The 25,492-nt window shown below is 36.3% G+C and overlaps 1 protein-coding gene across 7 annotated transcripts in view; it reads right to left on the reverse strand.

Moving 5' to 3' along the window:
* The window catches only part of RAD18 (RAD18 E3 ubiquitin protein ligase), a 99,371-nt gene extending 74,656 nt beyond the window's left edge, over window positions 1-24,715 (reverse strand). For 2 of the 7 annotated variants that reach the window (XM_032290547.1, XM_032290550.1), the window contains exons 1-2: window positions 24,476-24,715; window positions 20,111-20,192 (exon numbers count right to left, since the gene is read on the reverse strand). In XM_032290547.1, the coding sequence (XP_032146438.1) occupies window positions 20,111-20,192; window positions 24,476-24,526 (133 nt within the window). In that variant the 5' untranslated portion in view covers window positions 24,527-24,715. Of the gene's footprint in view, window positions 1-20,110; window positions 20,193-20,377; window positions 20,873-24,475 lie in introns of those variants that run through there. The other 5 variants (XM_032290551.1, XM_032290555.1, XM_032290548.1 and 2 more) reach the window with 5 other exon arrangements.
* Between the last annotated feature and the right edge of the window lie 777 nt (window positions 24,716-25,492).

Genomic DNA, 25,492 nt, shown 5'->3' on the forward strand with positions numbered 1-25,492 from the left:
GCAGATGTAACTAATAGAATGGTACCTTACTAATTAGCTAAGCTAATTTTCACTAGTAGCCCAAATTCAGCTGTGTTAAGAGGCCTCATTAAAAAGGATTCTATTTAGTTGAGGAGGAGACAGTATGATTTCAATGGTACAGATATCCAGAAAATAAATAAGTCTTGCCAGCCTCAGTAAGAGTACCCTAGGAGGAAAAACAAAGGAACACATTATGAAAAGGATAAAATAGGCAACAGGTTGAGTTCTTCTAGGAAACAAAGATGAATACAGGAAACCAATTTGGCATGTAAGGGGCTTAGAAGTCAACACTCTGTCCTAACAAGTAAAAAGCTGAACAAACTGAAAAGCCAGCAACTTTTCTTAGATCCAGCAGAAAAGCAAGGTCACAGGGCAAACTGCTGGCCCCTGAACTGGAGAGAGAGAGAGAGAGAGGTAATACAATCACAACTTACTAGAACAGAAACCCACAAACAGAAACCTCCACAGGAACCAGAGAAGAAATCTGTGCTGGAACCAGTGCTGGAGAAGGAGAACCGAATTGCTGGAAACTCAGTGTGGGCAAGTCTGAGAGTTAAAAACTCCAGGAGACTCTGTCATTGCAGGGATGGGGAGGATGTCCTCACATTTCTGTGAGTTTTAGTTCCAGGGGTTCTACAAAGTTCTCACAGTGAATATTGGAGAAAAATCCCCTAGTCCTTCCAGCAGGAGGAAGGTAAAAGTAACCATTTCTAAATAAGCCAGAGTAGTCTTCTTTTTTTTTTCTGCAACCTCTGCCTCCTGGGTTCAAGCGATTCCCCTGCCTCAGCCTCCTGTGTAGCCAGGAATACAGGTGTGTGCCAACACATCCAGCTAATTTTTGTATTTTTAGTAGACACGAGGTTTCGCCATGTTGGCCAGGTTGGTCTCGGGTGATCCACCTGCCTCGACCTCCCAAAGTGCTGGGATTATAGGCAGTGAGCCACTGCACCTGGCCCAGAGTAGTCTGTTCTTAACAAGGCCCTCCCTCAGTAAAAACTATTTTAGCAGAGCTGAATCTACTGGGGTTTTATCAGAGCCCAACTGACTCAGGAAAAAGGAAATATACAACTCCAGCCCTCTAGCCATCCTGTCCCATCTAAGGAGGGGAAAACTGAGGAGTACTAGTGACATTCACAATCCAGGGACAAAGTTCACTAAAAAACAGACCTAATCATAGGACAATAGAATATGTCCCCTCTGTCCATACCTAAAGGCCTATTTACTGCAGTTCCTTTTACCCGGTATATCATTTCCAGCTATTAAGAAAAAAAATCACAAGGAAAAACAGTTGGAAACTGAGCAAGCAACAGAACCGAAGTCAGATATACCAAAAATGTGTGAAATTATCAGACCAGCAATTTTTAAAAACTATATGCTAAGGGCTCTAATGGAAAAAATAGACAACATGCAAGAACAGATGGGTAATATAAGCAGAGAAGTGGAAATCCTAAGGAAGAATCAAAAAGGAATGCTAGTGATAAAAAAAAAAACCAAAAACACTATAACAGAATGCCTTTGATATGTTCATTAATAGATTGAACACAGCTGAGGAAAGAATCTCTGAGCTTTAGGACATGTCAATAGAAACCTCCAAAACTGAAAAGCAAAGAGAAAAAAAGACTGGAAAAATGGAACAGAATATCCAAGAACTGCAGGACGACTACAAAATATGTAACATACACATAATGGGAATATCAGAAAGAGAAGAATGACAGGAGCAGAAGAAATAGTAATGGCTAAGAATTTCTCAAAATTAACATTAAGCACTAAACTACTTATCCAGGAAGATCGGAAAACAAAAAGCAGGATAAATGCAAAAACAAAACAAATAGACACCTCAGCCAATCATATTGAAACTACATAAAATCAAAGATAAAGAAAAAATCTTGAAAGAAGCTGTACGGGGGCCTTATCTACAGAGCAGCAATTACACCTGACTTCTCACAAACCATACAAAGAGAGTGCAGTGAAATATTTAAAGTATTGAAAGAAAAACACCACCAACCTAAAACTATACCCTGAGAAATTATCCTTTAAAAGTGAAAGAGAAATAAGGGCTTTCTCAGACAAATACAAATTAAAGCAATCTGTTTTCAGTAGACTTGCCTTGCAAGAAATGCTAAATGAAGTTCTTCAGAGAGGAAGAAAATAATTTAGGTGAGAAACTCCGATCTACATAAAGAAAGGAGGAGCACTGGAGAAGGAATATGTGAAACCGTAATAAAAACTTTTTGTTGTTAATTTAATACGTAACAGTTTGTACAAAAATAATAACAAAGTATTCAATTATGGATGCTTATTGTGTATATGCATATAAAAATGCATGCTTTTGCATAAGTGAAATGAATGGCAGCAATGGTACAAAAGACTAGAGGGAAGAATTTCTTAGTTAGCTTGAGCTGCCATGACAAAATACCACAGACTGGGTAGGTTAAACAACAGAAATTGTTTTCTCATAGTTCTGGAGGCTAAAAGTCCAAGATCAAGGTGCCAATGTGCTCAGTTTATGCTGAGGGCTTCTCTTTCAGACCTGTAGACAACCACCTTCTCACTATATCCTCCCATGAGGGGTGGTGAGAGACCATAAGCTCTGGTATCTCTTCTCCTACCAACACTAATCCCATCACTACGGCCCCACTTTCATGACCTCATCTAAACCTAATTTCCTCCCAAAGGCCTTATCTTCAAATACCAATACATTGGGGTTACAGCTTCAATACAGGACTTTAGAGGGAATAAAATTCCCTCCATAGCATTCCACATTTAACCTCCCAAATTCATATTCTTCTTAAATGCAAAATATATCCATCCCATCTCAACAGGCCCCAAAAGTCTTAACTCATTCCAGTACCAACTCTAAAGTCTAAAATTGAAATTCTCATCTAAATATCATCTAAATCAAGGTATGACTCACCCTGAGGCAAAAATTCCTGTCCAGACTCCTTCTCTTAATTATCAGTGCTATTCTCTTTATAAGAAGTCTCCTGAGCAACACTGTAAGTCAAGAAATCCTAAAACCTGGCTGCTCAGCTAAGTCACCTAGGAAGATTTATGTTAGTTTTAACTTCGTTTCCCAGGCCCTGCCCCCAGTCATACTGATTCAAGGGATTTGGGTCAGTAAATCACATCCCTAATATGTGACATTGATTCAACAACAACAACAACAACAATTTTTTAAAAATTAGTAAGTTGTTACTATTGAGTTGAATTATATGAAACTGACATTTTTTGTCACATTAAAAATGGACAAATATTGACAATTTCATGTGGTTCAACCAAACATTGCACTTAGTATGTGCTCTGTTCTAAGCACTTTACATATATTAACTCTTTTGATCCTTACAGTAAACCTGAGGTTGGTATCAATATTAGTCACATTTGACAAGAAGAAAAATGAAGCACAGGGCTCAGCCAACTTGCCAAAGATAATGGAACTAATAGGTGGCAAACGCAAGTACCAGAGTCCATACTCTTAATATATTAATATTTTAATAATTTAAAATAACAGATGCTCCTTGACTTAACATGGGATTACATCCTGTTAAGCCCATCATAAAGTGAAAATATCCTAAGCCAAAATATACTTAATATACCTATCACTAGTCTGGGAAAATATCAAAATTCAAAGTACGGTTTCTACTGAATGTGTATCGCTTTCACACCATCTTAAAGTTGAAAAGTCCTAAGTCAAATCATCATAAGTCAGGGACTGACTATATTCAGAAATATTTGTTTATAATAAATATATAATATAAACAAATATATATTATATATTTATACCATAAATAAATTATGTATGATTATATAAATATGTACTATGTATAGTTATATAATATATATGTATACAATATATTATATTGTATATGTTTTTTATATATACATGTTACTATGTACCTATATATAAGTGTACATTATATATTATGTATACTTATATAATGTAAATAAATAACATTTAATAAGGTCACATGTACCTTTTAAATTAGTATTTATAATAAGGCTACTGCCTTCTCTTCTACATAATCTTGTGTTTCATTCCTTTTCTTTTCTTTTGAAATGTGGAGAACCAGATATGGAGTCCTAAGTAGATCAAGCCTTAGGCTTAATTTCAGTGCACTAGACTACTACCAAATATGTACTGGTAAGCTGCAGACAAGCATAATTTATTTTCTAGTAAGCAACTATAACAACACTTCCATTCAAGGGAGAACAGCTGAAGAGTTTTGAATTCATGTATTCCCAGGGGCTTCATTTAAATCACCTATGAAGTTTGTCTTTCCATCCAAGAAAGCCCAAAAAAGATGTGTGGGCCAAGTGGGGGACAGTACAATAACAACAGTGAAATAAAGGGTAGTTTCATGGAAACATCCAAGCCTTGGGAGAGAGGGCATCTCTAATCCCAAGCAAGATGCTGCAATCTGCTGGCTTTCAAACATAAAAAGAGTCTAGCATCTTAACAGTACAAAGGAATTTTCTAAAACTTAAACCAATCCTTTTTGTGTGAAATCTTGAGGATTTTATGAAAAAGAAAAAAAACTTTTTAGAAAAAAAAATCTGAAGTGTCCAGTTAAAAACAAAAACTCCAGTTCCCAAAGTGAAAAGAACAGGATGTCCAAGAAAGCTGAGAAGGTTGGCATCTGCCTCCAGTTCTAATGTTAAGTAAGTGACAGTTAGGCGATAAGAGAATAACATCCCTCCAACTAAAGACTAGCGTTTCAAAATTTCCAGAAGTGCAGCTCCGCAAAATTGTATGTCCCTTTTGTATACATGGCTATTTCTCTTCTCTGTCTTGTTTCACAGTGCTGCTTCATGAGAATATAAAAGACGATAAACACATTGATTACTTCCCTAATAGAATCTTACGTTGTCTCTTGAAATAGCAAAGGTTTGTGAGTGGAACATCTCATATTTCAGATTTTTTTTAAAAAATGAAATTGCTTTTTATTCCTACAAAAGCTTTGATTAATTTTTTGAGTCCAAATTCACAAAAGAAAAAAAAAGAAGACTGTTAGCCACACTTTAAAATAATGGTAATTTATCAGTGTCCACAAGCCAATTATTTCATCAAGGAGCTAATATTTTGATCACCTTCCATTATCAAGTCAGAAAAATTATGCAAGTGCAAAGAAAAGTGGCACTGGAGCATATCAGTCTATTAGACCACTTCTCACCTAATGGTGTTTTATGGGTTAGAGTAAGTCTGCTCCCTCTTAAACCACCAAAATACTCTTTAATAGCACAAATTTGGATCAATTTAATTGACCATTCTGCCAAGGCACCCCACTCACACCTTTGTACCTGCAGAACTACAAATGTACATGTGTTTATTACTCATATCCAAAAACCAGAACAAAACCAAACAAAGTGATTTAAAATGATAAATCATAAAATGTCTAAGAAGCAGGAATAAATACCTAGGATTCGGGATCACCAATTCTGGTCAATCCAAGATGATACCAGAACATGACAGACCTGGCTTCTAAAGCTCTGGGGGCTTTGTGTCATTAAAACAACACTACAGACCCAGAGCAAATTTTAGACATGACAGGACTTGTAACAACTGGTGTTCAGTAGAAAAGGCCTACTGAATATTGAGACTTCGAATGTGAAAAATAAATCATCATTATTGAAATTTCCCTCCACTGACTTCCTCTTAGGTAAAGAATGGCATAAGTGACAGCTGTAAGTTACGAAGAAGTGAGCAAAGGACATATATCCCTAGGGAGGGAAACAGAAGACTAGCACTTACATCGTGTGGGCTATTTGAAAAACTGCTTTCTAAACTGCCTGAATCTACACACTGACAGAAAAGGGAACCAGGTTGACAGCTACTGAGAACAAAAGCAAAGGTCTGAACTAGTACCGCACTCATTGGCCACTGTGCCTCCCCCATGCTCAGCAAGGAAGAAAAAAACCCCAACTTTCTCCCTGGGAAGAGAAGAAGTGGAACACGGTCCAATATTCTAGTTTTTCCAAGAGCTGCCCAGGGGACTGGCTTCTATCTCGCACCACTAATCATGAACCCAGGATGTTCTAGGTGACTGGGAACTGTTAAAAACAAAAAAGTGCTGGGTGCCTTGCTACTGATTCTGAGGACCCATAGTACTGCAGACAGAAGCTGATATAGCTCTGCAGCTTCTCCTGGGAGGGGCGGTAGGGAGAGAACAGTGGAGTGTGCAATGAACATTTGACTTTTTCAGAGGACTGCCTATGGGAATCGTTTTTGTCTCACTCAACTTTGGGTGCTTTGGATTGACATACTTGAGATTCTGGAGGGCAGCTGAAAACAAAAAAGAGCTCAATGGCTTACAGCAACTCTGGAGAACCTGCAATACCATGGACAGACACCAAAGAGAGAAAAAGAATACCAGCTAATGAAAAAACTGACAAAATCTCTCTACTTGGGAATTCATAATCACAAGTCCAAGGAAGACACATCCATAGAAAAGGCTTAAAAGGAGAAAAAACAAAAACAACAACAACAACAGCAACAAAAATCAGCATTATTTTTAAGGCTGGAGGAAAAGAAGAAAAGAAAGAAAAAAAAAAGAAAAGGCTTAGAAGGCCCCTTAGAATCCGCAGTCAAGCTGACTAGTGAAGGTCTTTCTCTATATGGTAGTGCCCCCTTATCCACAAGAGAGACATTCCATAAACCGCAGTGATGCCTGAAACCACAGATAGTACCGAATCCTGTTTATACTATGTTTTTTCCTATACGTACTTACCTATGCTAAAGTTTAATTTATTAATAGGACACAGTAAGACATTAGGAACAATAACTAATAATAATATAGAATTAAAACAATATGTTATAATAAAAGTTATTTAAATGTAGTCTTTCAAAATATCTTGTGCTGTACTATAGATCTTAGCAATCTCAGCATACATTTTTCTTTCCTTTCCTTGTTAAGTCAAAAACTTTCACCTTTTCACTTAAAGGAAGCATTTTATGATTTCTCTTTGTCATATCTGAATTGCCAGCATCATTACTCTTGTGCTCTGGGGCGACTATTGAGTAAAATAAAGGCTACTTGAACACAATTACTGTGATACTGCAACAGTCAATCTGATAACTGGGATGGTCACTAGGTGATTAACAGTGGATAGCATATGTAACATCAATACACTGGACAAAGGGATGATGTGCAAACTGGGCAGGACAGCACAAGATTTCATCAATGCTTTACTTAGAACAGCATGCAATTTAAAACATTAATTATTTATTTCCACAATTTCCATTTAGTATTTTCAGACTGCAGTTGACCACAGGTAACTGAAACCACAGATAAGGGGGGACTACAGTACAAAGCCAGTCTGTAAAGAATGGAGGAGGTGCCTGTTTTCTTAATGTGCAGATCCCAACACAAAGTAACAAGGTACATAAAGAAACAGAGAAACATGGCCCAATCAAAGGAACAAAATAAGCCTATAGAAATTGACCCTAAAGAAACAGAATTATATGAATCATGCAGGAAGGAATTCAAAATAAATTCATAAAGATGCTCAATGAGCCGATGAATATCAAAAAAAGAAAATATTAAAAAAGAAACAAGTTGGAGCTGAAGAACATAATAACTAAATTGAAAAATTCACTATAGGAATTCAACAGCAGACTTGATCAAGCAGAAGAAAAAAATCTGTGAACTCAAAGACAGGTCAGTTACAATAAAAAAGAAGAGTCACAAGAAAAAAAGAATGGATAGTGAAGAAAATCTATAGTACTTAAGGGATATCATCAAGTAGACAAATATACACATTATGAATTTCCAGAAGGAAGAAAACGAGAAAGGGACAGATGCCTTGCTTTAAGGAATAACAGCCAAAAGCTTTCCAAATCTGGAAAAGGAAACAGATACCCAGATTCAAGAAGCCTAATGGCCCTAAATAGGATAAACACAAAGAAGCCCATGGTGAGACACATTATAATAAAACTGTCAGCCTGGGCAACATGGCAAGACCTCATCTCCACAAAAAAAATTAAAAAATTAGCCGGGCATGGTGGTGCATGCCAGCGGTCCTAGCTACTCAAGAGGCTGAGGAAGGAGGATTGCATGAGCCCAGAAATTTAAGGATGTCATAAGCTATGACTGCACCACTGCACTCCAGGATGGGCAACAAAGCAAGACCTTACTTCAAAAAAAAAAAAAAAAAATTGTAGTGTATCTGTCAAAAGGTAAAGACAGAGGGAATTTTTAAAGCAGCAAGAGAAAAACAATCATCATGTACAAAGTAGCCTACATAAGACTATCAGCAGATTTCACAGAAGAAATCTTGCAGGGCAGAATGAAGTAGGATGATAGATTGAAAGTGCCGAATGGTAGGGGAAAAAGCCTTACCAACCAAAACTACTATTTTCAGCAAAAATGCTCCTTTAGAAATGAAAGAGAAATACTTTCCCAGATAAACAAAAGCTGAGGCAGTTCACCAGCACTAAACCAGCCTTACAAAAAATGCTAATGTGAGTCATCAAATTAGAACAAAAGGGCAACAGATAACACGAAAACATATGTGAACATATACAAAGTCAGGGGCAAAGGTAAATACACAAAGAATACTGTAATATTTTAATGGTGGTACATAAATCATTTTTATTTCTACCATAGAATTTAAAAAACAAAAGTATAAAAACCATAACTATTAAATATGTTAATGGAACACAATATAAAAACATGTAATTGTGACATCAATAACAAAGTGTGGGGGGAAGAAGTAAGAATAGAGTTTTTGTTTGAGATTAGAGTTAATTTTGTTATTATAGCTTAAAATAGATTGTTATAAAAATAAGGTGTTTTATAAAAGCCACATGGTAACCACAAGGAAAATGCTTACAGAAGATACACAGAGACAGAGACAGAGAGAGAGACAGAGACAGAGAGAGGAAAAGCTTATGACTATTAAAAAAAAATCAACAAATCACAAAGGAATAAAGCACTAGAGGGGAAAAAGTGACAAAAAGCTACAAGAATGACAGAAAACAATTTACAAACTGGCAATAGTAAGTCTTTCCCTATATAGTTTTAACTTTAAATATAAATGAATTACATTGCCAAAACAGACATAGAGTAGCCAAATGGATTTTTTTTTAATCTAGCTATATACTGCCTATAAGAGACCTACTTTAGATTTAAAGACACACAGACTGAAAATATAAGGATGAAAAAAGAAGTTCCATGCAAGGGTAACCAAAAGAGTGCAGAGGCAGCCATACCTATAAAAAATAGACTTTAAGTCAAAAACTGTCATAAAAGACAAGGAAAGACATATAATGAAAGGGTCAACTCACTATGAAGATATGACAATTACACATATATATGTGCACAACATCAGAGCAACCAAATATCGACAGAACTGAAGGGAGAACTAGACAGCAACACAATAATGGTAAGCTTTTATACTCACTTTTGGTAATGAGTAGAACAAGTAGGAGGAAGATCACTAAAGAAACAGAAGACTTGAACAGCACTGTAGACTGCGTGGATCTAAAATATAGTTGCCCTTCAGTATCAAAGAGGGATAGGTTCCAGGACCACCCCACAACACCAACGGATACCAAAATCCCATGGGGGCTCAAGGTCCTTATATAAAATGATATAGTATTACATTTATATATAACCTACACACAACCTCTCATACACTTTAAATTGTCTCTAGATTACTTATAATACCTAATACAATGGAAATGCTTTATAAATAGTTGTTACACTATATTTTTAAAATTTGTATCATTTTTATTGTTGTATTGTTATTTATTTTTTTCCCAAATATTTTCAATCCATGATTGGCTGAATCTGCAAATGTAAAACCTGTGGATATAGAGGGCTGATTGGATAAAGAACATTCCATCCGACAACAGCAGAACACACATTCTTCTCATGTACACATGGAACATCCTCCAGAATACATATATGTTAGGTCACAAAACAAGTCTGAACAAATTTTAAAAGACTGAAATGATACCAAGTATCTTTTCCAATCACAATGGAATGAAAATAGAAATCAATAGCAAAAGGAAAACCAGAAAATTCACAAATATGTATAAATTGAATAACATACTCTGGAATAACCAGTGAGTCAAAGATATCAAAATGGAAATTAGAAAACATCTTTAGACAAAGAAAATAAAAACAAAGTATTCCAAAATATGATATGCAGCAAAATAGGTACTAAAAGGGAAGTATAGCAGTACAAGCCTATATTATAAAAGCAGCAGCAAAACAAAAACAAAAACAAAAAAAGCCTAACTTTACATCTCAAGCAATAGAAAAAAAGAATTAAGCCCAAAATGAGCAGAAGGAAGAAAAAAGTAAAGTCTAGAGCAGAAATATACAAAATAGAGAACAGAAAAACAAAAGGAAAAAGATCAATGAAACTAAGACTTTTTGAAACCAACAAATTTGACAAACCCCTAGCTAGACTAAGAAAAAAATGAAGAGATAATGCTAATAAAAATCAGAAAAGAAAAAGAGAAACATTATAACTGATGCCACAGAAATAAAAAGGATCATAAGAGACTACTACGAACAATTATATACCATCAAATTGGATAACCTACAGAAATGAATAAACTCCCAAAAACATACAACCTACCAAGACTGAACCATAAAGAAAATCTGAATAGAATTATAATTACTGAGGAAATGAAATAAGTGATCAAAAACTTCCTAACAAAGAATTTCCAGGATCAGATGGCTTCACTAAAGAATTCTACCAAACATTTAAAGAAGAATCAATGTCAATCCTCCCCAAATTCTTCAAAAATAAAAAGAAAGAAGAAAAAAAAAAAGAAAGGAGAAAAGGAAAGGAAAAGAAAGAAGAGGAGGAGAGAACACTCAAACTCATTTTATGAGGCCAGCCTGATACCAAAGCCAAATACGGACATTACAGAAAACTACAGGTCAATACCCATGATTAACACAAATGCAAAAATCCTCAACAAAATACTAGCAAAGCAAATTCAACCACACATTCAAATACAGCATGACCAAGTGGGATTTATCCCTGGGATGCAAGGATAGTTCAACATATATATAATCAATCAATATGAAACACTACATTAACAGAATGAAGAATAAAACTCACATGATCATCTAAGCAGATGCAGAAAAAGCATTTGACGAAATTCAACACCCTTTCAGAATAAACACTCTCAACAAACCAGGAAAAAAGGAAACTACCTCCACATAATAAGAGCCATGCAATCAGTCTTCTGTATCCATAGGTTCACCTCTGAAGATTGAACTGTGGATTGAAAATATTCGAAAAGAAAAAAAGAAGTAACAATACAACAATAAAAAATACAGTGTAACAACTATTTCGTAGTATTTACATTAGATACTGTGTTATACCTACGCTATGTTGGGTATTATGCACAGAGTATTTATATGTGCATAGGTTATATGTAAATACTGCCATTTTATATAAAAGGCTTAAGTATCCACAGATTTTGGGATCCAATCCTCAATGGAGACAAAGGGATGATTGTATTTGATAACTTCACAGCTAATATCATACAAAATGATGAAAGACTGAAAGCCTTTCACTAATATCAGGTCAAAAGCAAGGTTGCCCAAAGTAGCCACTTCTATTCATCACAGAATGAGAAGTCCTAGCTAGAGCAATTAGGCATGAAAAAGGAATTTAAAAGCATCCAGTTTAGAAAGGAAGAAGTAAAATTCTCTCTGTTTGCAGGTGACATGACCTTATATGTAGAAAACCCTGAGGATTCCGCCAAACAAAAAAGCTGTTACAACTAGAAATAAGTTCAGCAAAGTTGTAGGATAGAAAATCAACATACAAATACCAATAGTGTTTCTATACACTAACAACAAAGAATCAAAAAGAATATTAATAAACCATCCCATTTGTAGTAGCATCAAAAAGAATAAAATAAGAATAAACTACTTAATCAAGGAGGTAAAGGATTTATACATTGAAAACTACAAAAGATTTATATACTGTGCTGAAATAAAGACACAAATAAATGAAAATACACCCTATATTCATGGATTGGAAGACTTAATATTGTTAAAACAGCCATACTACCCAAAACAACCTATATATTCAATGCAATCCCTATCAAATCCCAATGGCATTGCTTACAGAAATAGAAAAACATTTCTAAAACTCAAATGTAACTACAAAGGATTTCAAATAGTCAAACCAATTATGAGAAAAACAAAGCTAGAGGCATCACACTCCCAAACTCCAAAACATATTGCAAAGTTATAGTAATAAAAATAGTATGGACTGGCATAAAGACAAACATGCAGGCCAAAAGAATAGAATAGAGAGCACAGAAATAAACTCCAGCATAATAGTCAATTGATCTTTGACAAGACTACATAATGAAAAAAAGGCCAGTCTCTTCAACAAATGGTGTGGGGAAAACTAGATTTCTACATGCAAAATAATACCTTATCTTACACTATACACAAAAATCAACTGTTAAAATGGATTGAAGGCTTAAACATGAGACCTGAAACTACCAATCTCTTAAAAAAAAAAAAAAAAAAAAGGGTAAAAGCTCCGTAACATTAGTTTTGGCAATGATTCCCTGAATATAACACCAAAAGTACAGGCAATAGATGCAAAAACAGACAAGGGGGACTATATCAAACTAAAAAACTCCTGCACAACAAAGGAAATAGGAAAAAGGCAACTACAGAACGGGAGAGATATCTGCAGACAATTTATCTGATTTTAACATGTAAAATATATAAGGAACTCTTACAACTCAGTAACAAAAAAAAAAAAAAAAAAACTTAAAAGACTGAAATACACATTTCTCTAAAGACATACAAATGCCATCAGGTATAATGAAAAGGTGCTCAACATCATTAATTATTAGGAAAATACAAATCAAATCCACAATGAAATACCACCTCACACTTGTTAGGATAGCCGTTATCAAAAAAATATCAAAAAGCAGAAAACAACAATTGTTGATGAGGTTGTGGAGAAAAGAGAACCCTTTTACACCACTGATGGGAATATAAAAATGGCACAGCTGTCATGGAAAAGAATATGGAGGGTCCTCAAAAAATTACAGAATTACCATATTCTATTAATCCAGCAATTCCAACATTGGGTATTTATCCTGAATAAATAGAAACAGAATTTTCATTACAGCATTATTCACAATACCCAAGAGGGGTAAACACCTAAACATCCATCAACAGATGAGTGGATAAAGAAAATGTGGTATAGACATTTTCTATACAATGAATATTATTAAGCTTTAAAAAAGGAAATCCTGCCATATGCCACAAAGTGAACGAACCTTGGGAACATTATGCTAAGTGAAATAAGACAATCACAGAAGGACAAATACCTCATGATTGCACTCACATATGAAGTACCTGAGGGGATCCAAAATCATAGCAGCAGAAAGAATGGTAGTGTTAAGGACTAGAAGGAGGGGGAAATAAGAAGTTGCTATGCACCAGGTGGAGATTTTCAGTCATGCAAGATAAAAAAAGTTCTAGAGATTTGCTGTACAATAAGGTCCACATAGTTAATAACAATGTGCTCTGCACTTAAAAATGTGTTAATAGCATAGATTTTGTTGTTTTTTAACACACACACACACACACACACACACACACACACACACAATTATAAGCCCTAAATAAAAGACTACTCTAGACCCACCCTAAACAGAGGTTAAAAACAAATCTTGACAGAACCAATCTAATCTGAAAGTAATTTAACTGTCTGCCACAACAGAGTCCAACATTCCCATAAGAATACAACAAAATCTACACACTCAAAAACACAAATACAGGTTGCACATCACTAATCCAAAATTCCAAAATCTAAATGCTCCAAAATCCAAAACTTTTTGAACACCAACATGACGCCACAAATGGAAAATTACACACGTATGTACTTAACATAAACTCTGTTTCATGCACAAAATCATTAAAAACATGGTATAAAATTAGCTTCAAGCTATATGCATAAGGTATATATAAAACATAAATTCATTTTGTGTTTAGACTTGGGTCCCAACCCCAAGGTAATTCACTATGTATACACAAATATTAAAATCCAAATTTCAAGAACACTTCTAGTACTAAGTATTTCAAATAAAGGACATATAATCTATACTGAACACAAAACAAATGGAATTTTTAGAGATGAACAATACATGAAATGAAAATTTCACTGGATTGAACTAACAGAGGATACCGCAGAATGGAAAGTCAATAAACTTGAAGTCAGAGCAATAGGAATTATCCAAAGTAAAGCACTGAGAGGGGGAACCAAAGGTGAAAAAAGAAAAGACAGAACATTGGTGTCTACAAGTAAATATCAAGCAGTCTAATGAAGTGTAATGAGAACTGAGGGTGGGAGCATGTCAACAAAAAAATATTCGAGGCCAGGCATAGTGGCTCACTATGGGAAGTTGAGGCACGAGAATCCCTTGAGTCAAGGAGTTTTAGACCAGCCTGGGCAACACAGGGAGACTTCATCTCTACACAAGTTTAAAAATTAGCTGGGCATAATGACACAAGCCTGTAGTCTCAGCTACTTGGGAGGCTGAGGTGGGAAGATCACTTCAGCCTGGGAAGTCGAAGCTGCAGTGCTGTGATCATGCCACTGGGTGGCAGACAGAGCAAGATCCTGTCTCAAAAAAAGAAAAAAAAAATTTGAACAAATAAAAGCTAAAGTTTTCCCAAATATAACCACATAGATCAAAAAAACTCAATGGATCCCAAGCAGGATAACCAAAAATAAATCACATTAAAGCATATCACAAATTTCTAAAAATCACTGAATAACAGAAAATCTTAAAAGCAGCCAGAGAAAATGACAAATTATGTACAGAATGTGATAGATAAAAATATCACACCTGGTTTTATCTGAAACCAAGGAAAGCCAGAAAACAGTAAATTGGCATTACTAGAAAAATAAATTTGTCAACCTAGAATTCTACACCCACTGAAAACATCTATCAAAAACTAATATAAAGAAGACTTCTTGACAAACAAAAGTTGAGAAAAGTATTCAGCAGTATATCTGTACCACAGGAAATGTTAAAGCAGGGAAAAAGAAAATGATACCAGAAAGAAACTTTGATATATAAAAAGGATAGGAAAATATCAGAGATGATAAATATGCGGGTAAATGTAAAAGATATTTTATCATGTCTTATTCTCTGTAAAAATTAATCGACTGTCTAAAGCATATATAACAATGTATTGCAGGGTATATAATAAATACACACACACACACACAAAATGGAAACAACATTAGGATGACGGGTGGGGGGGGGACAATGAAAGCACACAGTTGTAACAGTCTTACATTATTCAGGCAGAACAGTATTGTTTGAAGAGAGATCATAACAAAGATGCATATTTTAAACCACCACCAAAAAAAAAATAGATCTACTATTATTTCTAATAGTAGATCTAGTAAGTCAACATGTAGAAAAAAATACTAAAAAGTTCAATTATTTCACTATGAAAATGCAGGAAAGGTTAGAATAGATGGGCAAACTAAAACCAAAAAGCAAAATGGTATATTTAAATCCATAAATTTTAATTAAAATATAAGTAGCCACCACATGTGCCTACCAGCTACTGTACTAAATAGTGCGGGTCTAAATATGCCAATTAAAAATAGATATTACCAGACTGAATTAAAGGGCAAGTCTCAAATATACATTGTCTACAAAAAAAAAAAAAAAAAAACCTCGATTTTAATATAAACAAAGGTAGGTTAAAAGTAAAAGGATCCGCCGGGCACTGTGGTTCACACCTGTAATCCCAGCACTCTGGAAGGCCAAGGTGGGTGGATCATCCGAGGTCAGGAGTTTGACCAGCCTGGCCAACATGGTGAAACTCCATCTCTACTAAAAATACAAAAATTAGCCAGGCGTGGTGACACAGGCCTGTAATCCCACCTACTTGGGAGGCTGAGTCAGGATAATTGCTTGAACCCACAAGGCAGAAGTTGCAGTGAACCGAGATCACAGCACTGTACTCCAGTCGGGGTGACAGAGCGAGACTGTCTCAGATAGATAGATAGATAGATAGATAGATAGATAGATAGACAGACAGATAGATAGATAGATAGATGTAAAAGGATAGAAAAAGATAAATGCTAATCTTAAAAGACATTACAGCAACTATATTAACATTAGAAAAAAAGTGGACTTCAGAACCAGTAATACTGCCAAGAATAAAGAGGGACATTTCAGGATAACAAAGCAGTCAATTCATCAAGAAGGCAAAACAATCCTAAATGTGTATGTACCTAACAAAGGCATTTCAAAATATATAAAGCAAAAACTGATAAAAGTGAAAAGAAAAATCAGTAAGTTCACAATTATTCTTGGAGTTTTCAACACTCCTTTCTCCCTACTGATAGGCAGAGAATCAACAGAGATATAGAAGACTTAAAGAGCACTATCAACCAACTTGACCTCATTGACATTTATAGAACATTCCACCTAACAACACCAGAAGAGACATTCTTTTCATGTATACAAGGTACATTAACCAAGAAGACCATATGCTAGGCCATAAAACAAGTCTCACGGCCGGGTGCGGTGGCTCAAGCCTGTAATCCCAGCACTTTGGGAGGCCGAGGCGGGTGGATCACGAGGTCAAGAGATCGAGACCATCCTGGTCAACATGGTGAAACCCCGTCTCTACTAAAAATACAAAAAATTAGCTGGGCATGGTGGTGCGTGCCTGTAATCCCAGCTACTCAGGAGGCTGAGGCAGGAGAATTGCCTGAACCCAGGAGGCGGAGGTTGCGGTGAGCCGGGATCGCGCCATTGCACTCCAGCCTGGACAACAAGAGCGAAGCTCCGTCTCAAAAAAAACAAAACAAAAAAAACAAGTCTCACATAATTTTACAGAAGTGAAATTAAACAGATTATGTTCTCAGACCAGAAAATAATTAAATTGGAAATTAGTAACAGGAATATAGCAGGAAAAGTCATAAGTATTTGGAAAGTAAACAACAAATTTCTTAGTAATTCATGGCCAAAGAAGAAATCACAAAGGAAATTAGAATATATTTTAAACTGAATAAAAATGAAAACACTCATATCAAAATTTGTGGGATGCAGCTAAAGCAGGACTTAGAGGGAAACAGAGCTTTAAATGCTTACATTAAAAAAGAAGAAAAGTCAACGATCTCAGCTTCTGTCTTAGCATGTTGGAAAAATAAGAGCAAACTTAAGTAAGGAAAAAGAAGGAAATAATAAAGCTAGGACTGTAAATCAATAACAGAAAAAAAGAAAAAATATAGAAAACAATGAACCGAAAGCTGATTCTTTGAAAAGAGCACTGAAATTGATAAACTTCTATCTAGATTGATCAAGGAAAAAAGAGAAGAAACACCTTTCTCACATCAGGAATTAAAGGATGCATCACAACAGATCCTCCAGACATAAAAAGAATAGGAAGCAGTATTTTTAAAAATGATAACTCTATGTCAATAAAGTCAGCAGCTTAGAATAAATGGACACACTTCTTGTAAGGAATTCAAGGCTGTTTTAACACTCAAAAATCAATCAAGCCAAGCATGGTAACTCACACCTATTATCCCAGCACTTTGGGAGATCAAGGTGGGGAGACTGCTTGAACTCAGGAGTTTGAGACCAGGCTGGGAAACATGGCAAAACTCCATCTCTATAAAAAATTTAAAAATTAGCCAAGCGTGGTGGGTAGCATGCACCTGCAGCCCCAGCTCCTCTGGAGGCTGATGTGGGAGGATCACCTGAGTCTGGAAGGCCAAGGCTGCAGTGAGCCATGATTGCACCACTGTACTTCCAGCCTGGGTAATCGAGTGAGGCCCTGTTCCACCCTTCCAAAAAAAAAAATCAATGTTATTAGCTACGTTACAAAATAAAGGAAGAAAATCATATGAGCATCACCACAAATGCAGAAAGTACTTGACAAAATTCAACACCCAGTCACGATTAAAAAAAAAAAAAAAAATCCTCTCACCTAACTAGGAGCAGAGAAGTGCCTCAACCTGATAAGTTTATGAAAGCATATTAAAAATATTTAAAAACTTACAGCTAACATCATATTTAATGGCAAAAGACTGAATGGCTTTCCCATAAAATTTAGAGTAAGGACAGGATGTCAATCTACACCACTTTCAACACTGTACTTGAGGTGCTAGCCTGTGTAACAAAAAGAAATATAAAGGCATGTAGATCAGAAAGGAAGAAGTAAAACTGTCTTTATTCACAAATGATGTGATTGTGTATGGAAAAATTTATAAGGAATTAACAAAAAAGATGCTAGAATTAAGTGAATTTAATGCAGCCAGAAGACAAAAGGTCAATATAAGTCATATTTCTTTGCACAAAGTTGGTGCAATGAAAATCAAACAATGCTGTTGAAAGAAATAAAGATAAAGAAGTATATCACATTCACACATTGAAGACTCAATATTGTTAAAATGTCAATTCTCCCAAATTGATCTCTAGATTCAATACAATTCTAATAAACATCCCAGCAGGCTTTGGTAGAAACTGACCACCTAATTTTAAATTATATATGGAAATGAATTTAAAATGCAAATATCCTAAAAGAACCAAGGAAAAACAAAGTTGGAGGACTTACAATGCCTGACTTCAAGACTTACTACAAAGCCACAGTAATTAAGATACTATGGTACTGACATAAGGATAGACATATATGAGTCTAACATTTAAGCATTTTAAAATATTGTACCTTAAGGTATTTAGTGCAATAGGGGTTATCCTATCATTGGTCAAGAGCTTGACAGTTTACACATTATTTAGATTAATGATCTTTCTTGTCCTCTATTTTCAAGTTGATTTATCTTGGAAAGCTAAAAAGCAGTAAACTTAGGCCTAAAAAAAATGGTTTTAGTGGGTAGTAGTTTTGGTGAAAAAGTTTCTAAGATCAATGGAATAGAAGAGTCCAGAAATAGATTACAGATGGCTAGCTGAGATCATACTGACTGAGATGGGGATAAATTTATCAGATAATGAAAATGTTCAGTATCAACGGCAGTAGTTACACAGCATACACATTTGTCAAAATTCATTAATACTTTTATACTTTTATGTGTACTTTAAATGGATATATTTTATCGTATGTAAATTATACCCAAATAAAGATGATGTTAAAATATATTTTAAAACAATCTCCAAAACTTATCTTGGTTTTTAATGTGAATCTTGGCTGGAAGAAAACATTTATTAAGGACTCATCATGTGCCAGACAGTGAGTTCTGCACATTTAATTCTCACAAACATTTTCTAAAGTAGTAATTGCTCACCAGATTTTTAAGAGTGACGCCCAGGGATATCTCTAAAGCCCATGTTGCCATCACGGCTATCCTCTTATTATGTTTTCTCTACAGAAGCTTTTTCACCAAAGCTACTAACCACTAAAACCGATTTCTTAGGCCTAAGTTGACTGTTTTTTAACTTTCCAAGAGAAATCAACTTGAAAACAGAGGACCAGAAAGATCATGAACCTAAAAAACATGTAAAATGCGTGTCTAGCTCCTCAACAATGATAGGGGAACCTCTATGCACTAAATATCTCAAGGTAAAATATGTTTAAATGTTTATATCCTAGACTCATAAAGAGAAGTACAAACAAATTCCAACATGAGTCTTCCTAGCATCACATAGCAGTTAAGTTATAAAACTGTCTGTAATAAAGTCAGTGGGAGAATTCTCCTACTGGGGAAATACTCTTTTTGTTACAGATTTTTAAACTTTGAAATTCTGTAACAAGTGCTACTTGGTGAAACCACCTATCTGTTATCCTGTTAAAAACAAAAACTCTGAAACTTAACATCAAAAACCACTTGGCAAATAAAGAACCACATATTGTGACCAAAAACTTCATTGTCATAAAAGGCATAAAAATATCCAAGGGGAAGGCGGTAGAAAATATAGAAGCCTTGCAAAAACCTTCAATATTCAAGAGGAAGGCAGTGAAAAAGACCTTCTGAAAACCACAAGATAGAAGAGCTAAAGGTGAAACATAAATATGTGCATGTATCTTTTGGTGTTAAATTAACACTATCTCATGTGAAAATTACAATTTACTAATTCACAGGAACGAAACATACTTACAGTTATGTGAACACTGAGGAATTATCATTGCAATGTTGAAATATTCAAAGCAAATTCCACACCGCAGCAAATCATCTATTGTCTGAAATGCAAATATGCATATATACATATCAGAAAGACATCAAAATTGGAAGTCTGTCACAAAACTTTTTCTCCATCCCCTAAAAAAAATTCAAATTATTTGCCAAATTCACAAATTCAAAAGCTAACTCCAGATAAACTACAAGGGATCTTGACAAATAAAAACTTCTCTCATATGACTCTTACACATTCAGTCTTGGGTTGCCCAAATTGCTTTAGACAGCTAAAGATGATGGTGTACTGATTCTTGTGCCATACTGTCATCCCTTCACATAAGGGCTACTGTACTTCTGTTCCACTTCCAATGTGCTTCCAGCTCTCACTCCAAGCCTCCTCCTCTTCCGACTCCAACACCTAGCCTATATCACTGTTGGATGAAAAGTAGCCAATGCCACCACACAGGTTAAGAATCAAATCAAAGAACATTAAAGCCAAACACTAGAAACTGCCTAGTTAAAACCCTTACTTCACAAAAGAGGAAACTGGTACCAGAAGCAGGCACACAACAATAGGCATTAGTCAATTCAAGACCCAAATTCCTGTCTCCCTTCTGGCAGACCAGTGCTTTCTTCGTGAAGCCAAATGAAAAGAGGTGGACCCAGTGAAAGCAGAGGAAGGGGAAGCAGACAACGTGGAAAGATAGATGTGTGCCAACCTGAAATGCAATCCAAACAGGAAAGGAACTATTTGTGCAACCCAAAATCTTCAACTTGGTTAAAATATTATTCCATTCAATATAAATATTTTTTAAAAGGAGGAAGCTCTCAGCGGGTGGATCCTTGAGTCCAGGAGGCAGAGGAGGTTACAGTGAGCCCACACCGCAACACTGAATTCCAACACTGTATTCCCGGCAGATCAAACCGACAGATCAAAGACTGTAAAAAAAAAAAAAAAAAAAGGAGGAAGCTCTCCTTTGTACTGGTATGAAAAGATTTCCAAGATAAGTGAAAAAAGGAAATAAGGTACTGACAGCACATATGCTATGCTACTGTTTGTTTAAACGGGAAGGGTGAATAAGAATGTATTCTAATAAGCCTAGCATGGTGGCTCTTGTCTGTAATCCCAGCACTTTGGGAGGCCACAGCAGGAGAATTGCTTGAATCCAGGAATTTGAGACCAGCCTGAGCAAAATAGCAAAAATCCATGTCTATAAAAAATGTAAAAATTAGTTGGACATGACGGCGCATGCCTGTAGTCCCAGCTACTCAGGAGGCTAAGGCAGAAGGATCACTTTAGTCCAGGAGTTCAAGGCAGCTAGCAGCCTGGGTGACGGTGAGACCCTATCTCAAAAAAAAAAGTATCTATTTTCATCAGAAATATAAAGAAATTATGAGAAGATAATAATAAATAACGATCAGGGCCAGGAACACAGTAAGGAGACTTTTACTTTTCACTTTATGTGTATCCTGAACCAAGTGAACCTATTACCTGAATTTTAAAAATTTAAACAAAAAAAAAGACTAATGTTGCCAACAGTCCATATGATGAAATATTATGCAACCATTAAAAAACATGCTTTCAAAGAATAATTAATGCCATAGGAAAATAAAAATCAGAAAATAAATCTATGACAATAACACATAATAATGGCAACTCTGTATTTTAATCTTCATGGCAATCTTATGAAGTCCACAGCATCAGTACCCCAATTTTAAAAACAAAGCCTACAGAGTTCCTAAGTTGGCTGGATCAAATCCAAGAAGTTGACTCCACAATGATCCCAAATTTTAAATGCATAAAAACCAAAGGAAAATAAGGTAAATGTTAAACACTGGTTCTCTGGGTGGTAGGATTACAGATGATTTTCTTTTTCACCTTTATCTTACTCTGAATTTTAATTTTTTTCTACTGTGTACACCTATTACATTTACAATATGCCAAAAACAGTAAATTTTTGCTAAAATAAAACCAGGGAAATAATAAAATGCCAAAATCTTCCATTATCGTGGATGGTAAGCTGTCACAGACACAAAAATCTAGAGGGTTAATGTTCAAGATCAATTAAGAATAGAGGCAGGCCCAGAAGCCGGAACTGGTCTATCATATCACTCTTTCTTATCTATGCCATCCTCTTTGGTGGAGTAATGATTCTGAAAGATCTGCAGAGCACGATTTGTGGAAGTTGACACTACATAAGATGAGCAATTTCTGGTTCAAATTTCTGGTCATGTCTCTCCAAGACAGTAACATGTATATCACATGTGCCTCAACCAACCAAACAAAAAACAATGCCTGAATAGAGAGTGGTCAGCAGACACCCCAAAATGTCTTTAGAGAGAGAGAAAGTGAAAGGGAGAAGTAGAAAATGGGTGGAAAAACATAATAATTACAAAAATACTCAAGTTTTGGGGGTTACAGATCTCTTCGAAAGTTAGATGAAAACTATGGACTCTATTCTCAGAAAAACATATATATGAAAATTTTACAAATAACTTGAGACTCCAAAGACTTTCTATGGATCCTAAGTCAGGAACCATGCATTCTGAGTCAGACTTCTATTAGAAGTAACTTTAGTCAGATCCACTTCTGGGATCTGATTGTTCTTTGTCCCTGAAAGAGTTCAAGCAAAAATTAGGTGAGAAATTGGCAGATATGTTATAAAAGAGTTTAAAATACTGAAGGAGGCTGGTTTTCAAACCTTAAGATTCTATGATTCTAATGTGAGCAAAAAATATGGGCTCAATCAACTCTCTGGTTGAACAATCACTGAACACTCTGTGGTACCAAACTCTATATTCAGTGCTGTGGTGGGATACCAAAATCAGAGAAGACATGGAACCCGCCTCTAAAGAACACTGAAATTGTGGGAGTATGTAAAATATGCTTAAATCTACAAAGCAGGGGCTTTACAGGTTACAGAGTTCTTTAACTTTTCTTATCCAAGTCAAGCTTCATGACAACAAATTAAAAGGGGAGAGAAGCACTTAGCACAGTGCTAATAATAATAATAAAACATATTCATTGAATGCTTACTACATTCCAGATACTTTCAATCAAGCAGCAAATAATACTTGAGCACCCACTTTCTGTCAGGCACTACATTAAGCACGATGAATAAGCCTGCAGAATCTATACCCACATACATGAACTCATTTATTTAATGAACCCTATGAACAGTTTATTTTTGTCTCTAATTTATAGTTGAAGAAATTCAGGCTCAGAGAGGTTAAGTTACTAACTGAAGGTCACACAGCTAAGAGGCAGAGACGAGATTTCACCCAGGACCACTAGAATTCAAATCTGCGCTCTTTTCCGTGGCATCTTGGTGCCAAGCACATCACAGCTTTGAAACTACCGCTTTCCTGGATCCTTTCACAATGTCAGCTTCTCATCATGCAGATATCTCAAGTCCCCAAAACCTCTAGATATCACGGATGACAGCAGGAAGAACAAGGCCTTATACTTATTTTAGCCTTCACTTAATTCTAAAGTCAACTTTATGAGCCAGTGGGACAGATACTATAATCCCCGAGACTACAAAACTGAGGAAGAGAAAAAGGCTATCTTAGCCACTGTCAGAAACGAAAATAATCACAGAGCAAAAAGAAACACCAAGCAACTGACTTTTAGCCAGCACCGCAAAGTGCATCTGCTCTTGAGCAAATCCAGGGCCCACCACTACTGTAAATGGAAACTGGTTTGCCTTGCCAAAACAGAAAGTGGCTCCCAAAATAAGTGTTATTTAACTGAAATAATTCGATGCAATGAAAGATTACTGCTGAGCCTTGATCTCTGTTTAAAAGACAGAGAGATCAGCAATTGTTAGAGAAGAGTTAGGACATGTGAGGGAGGAGCTGGGGCAGTATGTCGGTACAAACCAGCACTAGGTTTATTGAGAATAATCAGAAGAAGAGCCTGTAAAGGAGACTACCTGCTTGGCTACGTGATTACATACATGTTATTTGATAAAGTATCCACCCAAAATCATGTCCGGTGTCACTGTTTAGTGCTTGAAACAAAGTAAGCTTTCAGTGAAGGTTAGCTGACGATGTCATTGTTTAGAACAGCTGTTTTTCTCCATGTTATTGTTCGGACTGGATAGCAGAATATCTGGTTCCATAAGACTGTCAACCTCAACTCACTAGGCTTGTCCTTGTCACTTATCAAAGGAGTAAACTGAGACCCAGAACCACGCGGTCGTCTAGTGACAGAGCAGAGCCGGGTACTACGGCCCAGTGCGACGCTCCCGCCTCATCCTTTCTCAAGGCGAGGACATCCTCCTCAAAGGGAGGGACCGCCTCCCGCAGGCACCCGGGAGCCCCCCAACCTCCCCGAAGCACTCACCTTCATAACTGCCAGGCCCGGAGGCCACCGGGGCTCGGTTAGGGAGTCCATGGTCGCTCCTGAAGATGCTGGAGTCTGCCACCCAAATAGCCTCCGGCGCTCCAATACCACTCGAAATTCCCCGCGCTATCGCATTACGTCACAACCCGCGACGCGCCTGAGGCGGGCGCGGAGCCTGCCGGAAGTTGTAGTAGGACGTGGGCGGGGCGCCGCTGACGGTGCTTGTACTGCGCCTGCGCCAGGCTATATCCACTGCTTTATCTCTTCCCTATCACAACACTTGGGAGGTAGCTGTCATCGTTGTCAGTTTACACAAGAGGAAACTACGCCCGAAAAACTGGATAGAGTTTTCGAGTCAGATTCGAAACAGGACCTCTGGGCTTTAAATAGGAGCTCTTGCTTTTATTCATATTAAAATTTTAATGTACAGTTTTTCTTTTTCTTCAGAGAGAAGCACCATTAACTTTGGCATATAGCCTTCCAGATATTTCCTATGCAAATTGGCAAAGATTCTTGACTTGACCAAACTTTAGTCAGGCTCCTGAACCTTCTCCTAGGCCAATCTGTGTACTTCCTGATAAAATCCAGTTTCAACAAAGAACTCTGCTAAATCAAGTTAGCAATATCCCCACCCTTGAATCCTTACCCTTGATATTCCCACCAAGTTAGCAAGAATCTAGGAAGGGACATTTCGGAATCCATATAGGCTCATGGCAATATCTGAATATCCCACAATAAAAACTAGAAACAAGCTATCTGTGAAAATGCTTTGAAATGTGTGGATTCATCTCACAGTTGAAACCTTTGTTTTGATTCAGCAGGTTGGAAACACTCTTTTTGTAGAATCTAGGAAGGGACATTTTGGAGCCCATTGAGGCTTGTGATGAAAAACATGCCCCACGTGGTCCATGCACTGATTCATTTCACAAATATTCTCTGAATGCTTACAACGGGCCAGGCACTTGAGCTTTCTTGGGAAGCAGGCAGAGATCAGATTGTTATGGCCATCTTACAGAT

This window comes from Sapajus apella, unplaced genomic scaffold, assembly GCF_009761245.1.
Source record: "Sapajus apella isolate SASKATOON/1434 unplaced genomic scaffold, GSC_monkey_1.0 scaffold23, whole genome shotgun sequence".
Classification (NCBI taxonomy): domain Eukaryota; kingdom Metazoa; phylum Chordata; class Mammalia; order Primates; family Cebidae; genus Sapajus; species Sapajus apella.